Below are 10,354 nucleotides of genomic sequence, written 5' to 3'. Positions count from 1 at the left end.
ACAAAGCACAACAACATTCCTGAGGTTATTTAATCAATCAATCATAGAAAAGGCTGCATGAGCTCAGCAAGACGAAGATGAAATGCTTCGTGGTTAGAGTAGAAAATATATAAGTGACAAGCTAGGAACATATTATATATTTATATACATTCGTGCTTCCTTCTTAAACGACCTATTTAAAGACAGGTTTGCCAGCCATGTACAAGTCGACTTCAAAAGCATCAAGTTACATTCTAGCTGGCGTTGTGGCCGGCTTTAACTGTTTTTTTCAGATGGTGGTAGTTAGGCAAAATCTTCATGAGAAAGTCCAGCTGAAGAGTCTGGGGCTGTAGAGGCGAGAACACACACATTAATAAGCTGAGGACACTGGGGAATTTTGAAATATATGGCACCAATAAAACCACAGATCTGAAATAACATGACTTAAAAAATGTAAAAAATCCTGTATGTGTACCAATTGTTTTTACTTGCAGATGTACACAGTGATGTCCAAAACCTAATGTAAATGTGTTATTGTGCACTTTCTATAGCGTTAGCGGAGAGCCGTATAGACATCACCCATTTACTGTGTATTTCACACAGGATAATGTTGCACCAACCATGGTTGAAATGCTTTTCATATTTCAATATATACATATATGTAGAAGCTCTCGGAGATCAAAAGATGGGCTTTGATCTGACGAGCATGATCTGTGATCATATGAACACGAGTGCAGGGCCCATTCAAAACTGGCAACCGCTCATTGAAGCGACTTCACACTCGACGCTGCACTACCTGAACAATACAAGTCGCCACATCTGAAGTCCATCAAATGAGAGGCTGTAGTGAAACTTGAGGTGAAGAAACTCAATTCCATCAAGTAGATGACCAATGTGTTTAGCAGGGATTTACCATGACGCACCCGAAATGACGTTCAACTGATTTATTTTTTGGTGGAACTTAGCAAGACATGCCAGCTCACTGTCCATGTTCAGTATTAAGTTGTCAGAATTCTGTGCGCCAGTTGTTGACACTTCAAAGAAATGAACTGGCCAGAATTACTAAACGGACAGTTGCCACATACAAGAGATGGGTGCAATATAACTAAAACCTGCACAATTGTGATGCAAAATACCAACACGGGCTACTTCCTCCAGCTACCAATGAGTTTAAGCAACACCTTAATGATCCACCTGTGAGCACAACAAAAACGGCTGTAATGGAACACGGTGGTACCTGTGGTTTCTCTGTCTGAACCCGCCTCATACAGCCGGAGCCATAGATGACCGTGTTCTCGGGTATGACCTCACAGGTGTTGACCTGGCAGAAGGCTCCGATGATACAGCCGCTGGTGAGGATCACGTTCCTACCTACATCAGCTAGACAACAAAAGAGGACCTTTTGATGCGTGTCTCACATACAACTATGCACTGCAGTTATTACATATGTTCAAGGCGTATTCTCATAGCGATCCAACAGAGGTGGGCTTACTCACACATGAACCGACACTGAAAGAACACAAGAGACCAACATCCTACCTTTGGATTCAATCACGTTGTTGTCCCCAATTTTCAGAGCTTGTGATACTGTAAGATGTCAGATAAGGCTTTTTAAAATGTGTATATATTCATGTTGACGACACAATATGAAATAATTTGACTTCTACAATAAGACTGGGGAGACGAGTCAAAAAAGGATACCGCAGCCAACTTCAAACACATTGTTCATGCCGATGGTCATCGTCTTTGGTTCCACCTCAGACTCTGGCGTGATGTTTTCTGGGTAACTTGTGGGTTGAGAACAAAACGAGTTTGCAAAGATGACCCATCTTTTAACAGTGTCGTAGCCTACGTGCTATACACCCAGGCACAACGGATCTTGAATTACCCATTGATGATCAGGGCTTGCTCCTCGATCAAATTGCCTTCTCCAATCACGATGGGTCCTGCCTCTGCGATGATGCGTGCTTTCGGGTGGACTACTGACCTGGGGCCTGAGGAAATATAGATAATGATATATATATATATATATATATATCGCATAAAACGAGTTTAATGCGACTCGAGGTGAACAAATGCAAGTTTTACTAAGTCAGCAGCGACGACTTGTAGTTAAGTGACCCTAACAAAACCTCTTACCTATGGTGACGTCTCCTCTAATTTCACTTTCAACACAAACCACGGCTCCAGCAGCTATTTTGACACTGAAAGAACATAAAAATGATAGTCAAACAGTGACCGAGGACATGCGAGGGATTAAAAAGGGTGAACATGTGAGCTAACGTTGCTAGCTAGCCCTCTAAACAAGATACGCCGTTACTTTATTGTGACTGTTTAGTCACTTTTTTATTCGTTATTAACTTTAAGCTTAGCGGTTTTACATCATGAACTGGCTTTACCTTTTCTGAGCATTTGGTTTATCAGCCATTGCGACAGATACAACCCGAGGGGAAGCACGGTTGGATCCACTCGATTATCGACTTGGTGTCCTGGTTGTCACATCGCAATGCGCATGGGTCAGTTGACTCAATAATACCGTGGATATAAATAACATGATGATTGTCTGGTTCAAGATGGGATTTGAGAAAAGATTCCGTAATAAATATGCGTCATCATTCATCACACACGCTTGGTCATATGTTATGGAAGCAGTCCGATAGATGTAAAATCAGTGGTGGGATTAACTTTCACTCCCGTTGAGGGCGATCGACAGGTAAATTCGCGTTAACAATGTACTTTGACCCTCGTCGCTCCCACTACATTGTCAAGACAAGGGAGACTCGGAAGTGGCGTCTTCTATGGCAAAGGGGAAACTAAAGAAGAAGCCAGAATATACATCTTCAGTCTCGGGGGTGGCCCAGGCAAGCCAGAAAGAAATGACACTCCAGGAGGAATGTTTTTCTCTCATCGCCGCCCTCACGTTGGTCGTAGCCGTGTGCGTGGTGCCTCTGACAGCTGAAATATCTCCCTGTAAGTATTTGTTTGTGGAAACTAACTTGACAGCAGCGCAGGGCTTCGCATCAAAGTTGGCTATAGCTCGCAATTTAAGGTAAATTCACGCTAACTACCGAGCTAGGTTAGTTAACTAACGCACATCACAACTTTACGTTACTTTCTCCCTCATCGTCAAAAGGAGTTCACCAACCAAGCGGCCGAGCGTCGCCACGGCGGACACGTCGTTTAAGTAGTTGACTGTTTAGCGTTAATTCATAAAAAACGGTTAGCTCGAAGCCAACTGTAGTGTTAGCTCAACTCTCAAACAGATAGTTACAACACCCCAAAAACTTTTGTTGGTCCATGACCCTCTTTCCTGGGGCGGGGAGTAGCTATAGTTTGATGGATTAATACAGCATGTGACCCCAGAGGGTTGATTAGCGGTAACTCCAGCCTGCTCACATGCTTTGCTGTTGGCAGAAGCGACGCTCTGGCTGTAGCTCGCGGTTGAGACTGGGCAGTTGTTGTTTTGCCCTCTGACTCCCCTGACAGCTAACACTGACTCTGCGTGGACGAGGCTTCTCTGTCGGAAAGGGCAGCAGATAACCATCTGTATGTGGTAAGTAACAAATAGCGAGCTGCACAGCTGTAGCCTCTGCGAAGGTTTTTTAAAAAGTCAACATGGAGGCTGGAGATTCTCTTTTTGCGCATGCGCCCTTGTGTTTAACCGTTCAGACACCAAACGCGCTGCAATCGGTTTTGGATGGGTTCATCTGAAAACTGATCACAAGGTTTGTCACTCAGTTGTGGGTGGTCTGCTGCACTTGATGCGGTTACATCTTTTCTGCTAATTCTTCCTCCAGCTGGCCTCTCTCATCATAAGCACAAAGCCCTGAAGATGGATGAGGCCATTCTGACAGTCAACAATGAGCTGAATGCCGAGGTGGTGGTGTCCTGGGTGTCAGAGCGATGCTATCGGGTAAAGAAATACACACACAAACACACACATACGTGGACACACACGGCAGATATTCTCCTGCAGTTGATTCATGACTTGCTTCAGACGAGGATGGTGATCTGGTCTGGACCCATTGTGTTCCCATGCTCTAGTGTTTGTACCAGCAGCTGGGGGTGCTACCCGCAGCGCTCAATCCTGGCCAGCCCAGTTCTGCAAACTACGTCATGAGCACACAGCATGAAATTACACTACAGCTCATTAGCGCCACTGTCAACAAGGAGCTCTGCACGTGAGTTAAAGTAATATGACATTGGAATCGCTTCTTAAAGTCTCATTTCCTGTAAATATATAAATGAGCCTAAATATGTTTTTTACGAAATATATTACAACACATTTCTTAGTTGTACCATGCTGTACAACCTCATGGACATGATGGTACAGCTGGGCTAATTATGAATGGAATATAACATTCTTGGGTCTTCACAGCTCTACCTCCAAGCTGAAATGCACAAGCACATCTTAAATATCATATTTCATTGCCTCACCGTCCAGAATATGGGGTGATTTTTTACAAAAGCAGATTGTAAAACATTGCAGTGAATGTAATTTTAATTTACTGGCTTTTATCAAGTCTTTTATATTCTTCTGTTTTTATTGGATTTGTTTGGCGCTAAATAAGTAAAACCTAAATGATGTATTTGACAAACGGTAACTTTTCTTCCACATTTAATCAGGCTGATTATAGTGCATTAAGAGAAGTGCATTAACTAGCCGTGTTGATATTAAAATATTGTTGAATGGCTAGCTACATATACAGAATGAAAAATCCATAGAATGACTGAGCATGCACATGCATGTATCATTCATCATTGTTTTTCATTTCAGGGTTCCATTCCACTTTGGGGAGCACGGGAACTACTCTCTTTGGGTAAAGAATCTGAACAATTCCTCGGTGGTCAACTGCTCCGTGGTGACCGACGAAAGACCCGTCAACAGCTACATACGTGAGTCTCACACGTGCGCAAGACATGCATATATTTCGAGTTATTGGATGTCTTAATTATACCTTAATTGATCCTCTCTCTCTCCCCCATCCCCTTTAACCAGCGATCTTGGTAGCTTTCCTTATCTTCGCTGGGCTGGCCTTGGCTTCTGCCATCGGAACAAAAATATTCGGGTAAAGTGATGAATCTCTCTCTCTCTGTCTGTCTGTCTGTCTGTCTGTCTGTCTGTCTGTCTGTCTGATCGATCCTAAATTGGACGATTTTCCTCTTGTCCAGGCTTGACGTAGTGAAGGGCATCCTGTTCCGAATCAGCAGCTCCATGGAGACCGAGAGGCTCATCAACTCAGTAAGTGTTTGTGTGGTGAGGATATTTATTCCAACCACAAACTCTACGACACAATTTTGCCAGGGTTGCATTTTTAATTCTGCATTTTTTTTAAACAAAGAGTTTGACTTTTTTTTTTAAAGCAAAATGCGTTATTTATGATGCATGACTTGGCTCTCAGGGGCTGTTACAATGAGAATGCTTGACGTTTTTAGTTGAGTGTTTTTTTAATTTACTTTTTCAAAATACACTTGAAGTGGTGAAATATTCATGGGAATCTGATCAACCATGATTTGTAAAGTCCAGTTATGATATCTAACTGTCATCGTTCAGGAGCTGGGCTCCCCTAGCAGGACGGTGTCCCTCGTTGCTGACAACATCCTCCCTCCAGCCCCCAACCCCAGCAAGAGGCTGCGATCTCTGGACACATTCCGAGGGTAAGCCCCCTCCCCCTCTCCCTTCCTCAGCCCGAGAGCTCGGCGTTCACAAAGACAGACATTAACTGAATTACCGCTTGTCCTGATCTGCTAAATGATGTTTATTTTGGGATGAACTGAAAGGAGAAATATGATTACATAACGTCTGACGATGTTACAGATGGATAGTTTCCCTTCTTGAGTGAGCCGCGTGGCTGCATCTCTGTGATACTTTAACAGCGATTCATCGATCGAAGCAAATCCGTCCGTGTAACCTTTGTCTCGTGATGCATAACCTCAACGCCTTTTTCTCTCTGTGACGCCAGCTTGTCCTTAGTCATGATGGTGTTCGTGAACTACGGAGGAGGGCGGTACTGGTTCTTCAGACACGAAAGCTGGAATGGTGAGGCCCCACCTAGTTCTACCGCTGCATTTTATAATCGCGTCGAAAATAAATCTCAGATCATTTGTTGCCTGGATTGGCAGTGCGGCTTGATATATATTTAGTAATCTATGTTGTTTCTTCCCAGGCCTGACTGTCGCCGATCTAGTCTTCCCTTGGTAAACCTTTTTAATGCGATCGCCACCTTCTCATTCCCGATGTCTCTGTTTGATCTCACTCTCTCCATTTCCCCTCTACCTCGCCAGGTTTGTGTTCATAATGGGGACTTCCGTCGCCCTGTCGATCAACTCCATGCTCCGCACTGGCGCCACCCGCCTCTCGCTGCTGAGGAAAGTGGCGTGGAGGAGCGTGCAGCTCTTCGCCATCGGTGTTTTCATCATCAACCCAAACTACTGCCAGGGGCCGCGTGAGTATAAGCACGCCACCTCGTGCCTTCCACTTTAATATTGCAAATGTTGATGTCGTTTCTGCCTCACGGTGACACTCGTCCACTCCACAGTATCTTGGGACAACCTGCGGATCCCTGGTGTGCTGCAGCGCCTAGCCTGGTCCTACTTGGCTGTGGCCTGTCTGGATCTGTTGGTGGCAAGAGGCCATCTTGACATCCTCACAACGGTTAGCCAATGCGCAAGTTCTGATGTCATGGATCTCTTGTTCACTCCCAATTCATTTTAATTTGCTTTTGAGTGTAGAGTGTCTCTGCTCCCCAGGAGGCTTGGTGGTCCCCAGGCCTCGACGTCTTGCTGTACTGGCCCGCCTGGCTGTGTGTGCTTGTCTTAGAAGTGGTCTGGCTGTGCCTCACTTTCCTGCTTCCTGTGCCAGATTGCCCAACGTGAGTAAAACCGGGCATGCTTGTGAAAAGAGAAACACTCAGCAAAGCCACAAGGTTTAAACCACTTCTGAAAATTATTTTGTCTACGTGTCCTCTTTTGGTGTTTTTGTATGCGTTTGTGTAATTATCAGGTAACGCCTTTCATGAGTGTCTATCAGTATGTTTTTGGTTCAGGCCCAGGTTTTAAGATTGTCTGTCATTGAAATATATTTATGGAATTGCACAGCCAACATCATAAAGGACATTGTATAATTATAAACAGCTGAATAACCTTTTAAAAATGTAATCCATAGTGTTCTCGGTTTTCAAACCCTTAATCCCACGTTTCCTTGGCCCACTGGTGCGGCTCAGTGCACCATCTAGTGGGCTGTGGAGTTACTGCCAAACGGTTCGATTTAATTTGATAATATATACTGTATGTTAATGGTCATTGACAAAGCTATGGTATGTATATCTATTAATATACTTAACAATTCAAAGAAAGAAGAGAAAAAAAGAGTTATTCAAAGCTGACATAGTTGTAAATGACCAGTTACGTTAATCAGGGGGAGAAAATGTGTGTTTTTACCATTGCAAGCTAGTGCATGTTACCTCAGATATGGCAATTCAAAATGTCTGTTTTTATAATAAAAAGAAGGTTGATTCCCACATTTGATAACACTGACTTCTTCTTGCTCTGAACAGAGGCTATCTGGGTCCAGGTGGGATCGGGGACATGGGCCAGTACACAAACTGTACCGGTGGAGCGGCCGCTCTCATTGACCGGTGGCTGCTTGGAGAGAGCCACATCTACCAGACTCCCTCGTCACGGGTCAGTGACCGGCACCACAACCCAACCCTTTGTGGTCCAGTTAGCTTCAGTAGGTTTTAAATCCTGTTTCCTTTCCCCTCCACCCCCACATACCCCCAAAAAAGGTGATTTATTCAACTGGTATGCCACACGATCCAGAAGGTGTTCTCGGCAGCATCAACTCCATCCTCATGGCTTTTCTTGGACTGCAGGTATGTCTATTTGCCCGGTTCTCTCATTTTTCATTATTTTTTGTCTCCTCATTTTATTCATATTCCTGATGTCGACTTTCGAATGATATCATCATAATTCTATTTTTGATGGCCCCTTAGGCTGGAAAAATAATCTTACACTACAGAGATCTCCACACCAGCATAATATCAAGATTCCTCATATGGGGTCTCCTACTGGTAAGCACCGCATTATCTTTGCTGAATAGGATCCTAGTCTCGATGTTTTATTTTTGCTTTCCTGAGTGAATGATGAAGTCTCTTGTGACACACAGGGAGTCATATCAGCAATTCTGACCAAGTGCTCCACCGACCAGGGCTTCATTCCCGTCAACAAAAACCTCTGGTAAAGTGTGCTTAGTGATTTTAATTTCTTTAAGTACTAAAGGGCATACTTGATTGTGGCTCTGATACTAGTACTTGTTCTGCTGTCTGTTTCTTCTTTCTTCTGTTCCTGCTATAATGTATGTTTTGTTAGGACTACATTCCTCACCCCGAATTTTGAACACATACATATAATAATAATAATACATTAATTTTATAAGGCGCCTTTCAAGGCACTCAAGGTCGCCGTACAATATATTTAAAAATGGACACAATTAAAAAGCAGAACAGTTAAAAAGCAAAACAGTTAAAAAGCAGAAAAGTCTGCAGCAGAGCAACCAAGAGGGGAACAGGTTCCACCAGAAAATAGGAATCTAAGAGTGTAATAAGCTTACATGTTTGAGATTACCGGCACATAGTCAGCCTTTTTTATGTTGTCTCTTTCTGGAGTTTGTTGTTGTTGTGTCTTTTTGGAAAGTTAGACATGATAGAAATAAGAGACAACCCTCCAGGGATATTCGTGATGATTGAACGCCCATTTCCATCCTAGGTCTCTGTCCTACGTGACGACGCTGGCCTGTTTTGCCTTCGTGCTGCTGGTGCTGGTCTACTACACAGTGGACGTGAAGAGGTGGTGGTCTGGAGCCCCTTTCTACTACCCTGGTGAGCAGATTATAGACCGGCAGGCCTGCACCCAGCCTATTGTTTTTTTTAATTACTTTAAACTAATTAGATTTGTGAAGTTGTAGTTCAATAATATTTAAATCCACTGCGATCTCAAGGTATGAACTCCATCCTCGTGTACGTGGGCCACGAGGTGTTCGAGGAGTACTTCCCCTTCCGCTGGACCATGGCCAACAGCCAATCCCACGCCGAGCACCTCACGCAGAACCTCGTGGCCACCTCCTGTTGGGTCTTCATCTCCTACATGCTCTACAGGAAGAAGATTTTCTGGAAGATCTAAACGATGGGACCCTCTGGGAGAAAGGCCAAAGACAGAATTGAAACATTTGGCAAGCGGGAAACTGGAAACCGATCAGTTTTGGAAAATATGCTGGTTCTCTGTCTCTGGACATTTATTTTTTATTTCAGTCATTAATTTACAAGCCTTTTTTTCCCCTTCGAAAGATCTTCAGCTACGAAGCGGCTGCCAAATATCTTAACTGACTCAGGAAGAGTGCGTCCAAGACTGGCGATGGGAATTTGTAATTACTGACTTTGTTGATCTGCCATCTGACGGCATTTATAGGCGCTTGGTTTTCATTCCTCATCTCGCACCGCAGCAGCAGGCTGTTGCCGTGGTGGTTTGTTGACTTCCCTTTAGGAGAATCCCCGCTGCCATCTTCAGTGCTGTCGCATTACTCTGAAAAGCTGAAGTGTTTTTTTTTTTGTATGTGAGACTGACTCTTCAAGAGCAGGAGGAGGCATGACATGATGCACCCCAGAGAGAGACAGAAAGACAGAAGGCTACTCGCCACTCGTTATTTCCACTGCAGAGTGGAAGATGGAAGTGATATTTAAAATGAGAGGAAACCAGGATGTGGTGTGACATATGAAGCGCTGAGGAAGTGAAGGAGGGCATGTCAGATGACTTCAATGCTTGCTTTGCTTTTTCTTTTTGTTGGTCCATGCCAAAGCCTGCATGTGTGGGAGTTATTTTTTGGCCAGTTTTTTTTTTTGGGACTGACCTTTTATATTTCGTAACCCTTTTCATGTTGGCATTGACACAAGTGATTTATTGTCCCTTCCTCTTGCCGAAAGTTTACCATTTCTATTCCATTGCCATGTCCAGTAGTTGTAATTGTTGGGTTTAGAGAAGTGGCGATCAAACTGTTGCCGCTCTCACAGTACTGTACACATTCTACGATTGGCAGGTATTACTTTTATTACCACAAGATCATGTTAAGTCTGTGAAATATCCAAATGCTGTGGGTGATTTATGGAGTAATTCTTCATCCTGCACTTTCTCAATTTATATTAATTGTGCCAAAATGTATATACACTGTTTTTATATGCACCATTAAAAAAATGAGTATGTAATAAAATTGTAATATCTAAAACATTGCTGCTTGACTTACAATGTTCTAATAATGTTTCTCTTATCAGTCTTTAGGACCTTAAAGCAGGAGGCATTCTGACTTTCTAAGTGTAATGATTAC

General features: G+C 43.5%; 2 protein-coding genes across 4 annotated transcripts; one reads left to right on the top strand and one right to left on the bottom strand.

Annotated features, from left to right (window-relative positions):
- Positions 1-12: 12 nt before the first annotated feature.
- LOC130189807 (dynactin subunit 6-like) lies at positions 13-2,509 on the bottom strand. Its single transcript, XM_056408747.1, has 7 exons — positions 2,379-2,509; positions 2,119-2,183; positions 1,868-1,973; positions 1,681-1,766; positions 1,519-1,566; positions 1,217-1,359; positions 13-326 (listed from the first exon to the last, which is right to left on the bottom strand). Exons 1-7 carry the CDS (start codon positions 2,405-2,407, stop codon positions 234-236), a joined length of 570 nt encoding a protein of 189 aa, XP_056264722.1. The 5' UTR covers positions 2,408-2,509; the 3' UTR covers positions 13-233.
- A 95-nt stretch (positions 2,510-2,604) lies between these two features.
- Positions 2,605-10,259, top strand: hgsnat (heparan-alpha-glucosaminide N-acetyltransferase). 3 transcript variants are annotated; one of them, XM_056408744.1, is made up of 18 exons: positions 2,605-2,949; positions 3,777-3,892; positions 4,024-4,160; positions 4,757-4,875; positions 4,979-5,048; positions 5,152-5,221; positions 5,534-5,637; positions 5,943-6,019; positions 6,147-6,177; positions 6,265-6,425; positions 6,519-6,634; positions 6,730-6,851; positions 7,536-7,662; positions 7,767-7,853; positions 7,974-8,051; positions 8,147-8,217; positions 8,746-8,858; positions 8,978-10,259. In XM_056408744.1, the coding sequence occupies exons 1-18, from the start codon at positions 2,778-2,780 to the stop codon at positions 9,157-9,159; spliced, it is 1,953 nt and encodes a 650-aa protein (XP_056264719.1). In that variant the 5' UTR covers positions 2,605-2,777; the 3' UTR covers positions 9,160-10,259. The 3 variants fall into 3 exon arrangements, with proteins under 3 accessions (XP_056264719.1, XP_056264718.1, XP_056264720.1); XM_056408743.1 differs by having other exon boundaries at positions 6,712-6,851; XM_056408745.1 differs by lacking the exon at positions 2,605-2,949 and adding an exon at positions 3,455-3,532 and having other exon boundaries at positions 6,712-6,851.
- Positions 10,260-10,354: the final 95 nt, after the last annotated feature.

The sequence above is a fragment of the Pseudoliparis swirei genome, chromosome 24 (genome assembly GCF_029220125.1).
Source record: "Pseudoliparis swirei isolate HS2019 ecotype Mariana Trench chromosome 24, NWPU_hadal_v1, whole genome shotgun sequence".
NCBI lineage: Eukaryota > Metazoa > Chordata > Actinopteri > Perciformes > Liparidae > Pseudoliparis > Pseudoliparis swirei.
This window is presented reverse-complemented; position numbering and strand designations above follow the sequence as displayed.

Bases quoted from the DNA above. Each gene is read 5' to 3' on its own strand.
- LOC130189807 (XM_056408747.1), bottom strand. From the start codon at position 2,407: ATGGCTGATAAACCAAATGCTCAGAAAAG. The intron at 2,184-2,378 runs GTAAAGCCAGTT...ATGTTCTTTCAG, and splicing joins AAACCAAATGCTCAGAAAAG to TGTCAAAATAGCTGCTGGAG. The intron at 1,767-1,867 runs GTAATTCAAGAT...TCAACCCACAAG, and splicing joins CAAGCCCTGATCATCAATGG to TTACCCAGAAAACATCACGC.
- hgsnat (XM_056408743.1), top strand. From the start codon at position 2,778: ATGGCAAAGGGGAAACTAAAGAAGAAGCCAGAATATACATCTTCAGTC. The intron at 6,426-6,518 runs GTGAGTATAAGC...TCCACTCCACAG, and splicing joins AAACTACTGCCAGGGGCCGC to TATCTTGGGACAACCTGCGG. The intron at 6,852-7,535 runs GTGAGTAAAACC...TGCTCTGAACAG, and splicing joins CCTGTGCCAGATTGCCCAAC to AGGCTATCTGGGTCCAGGTG.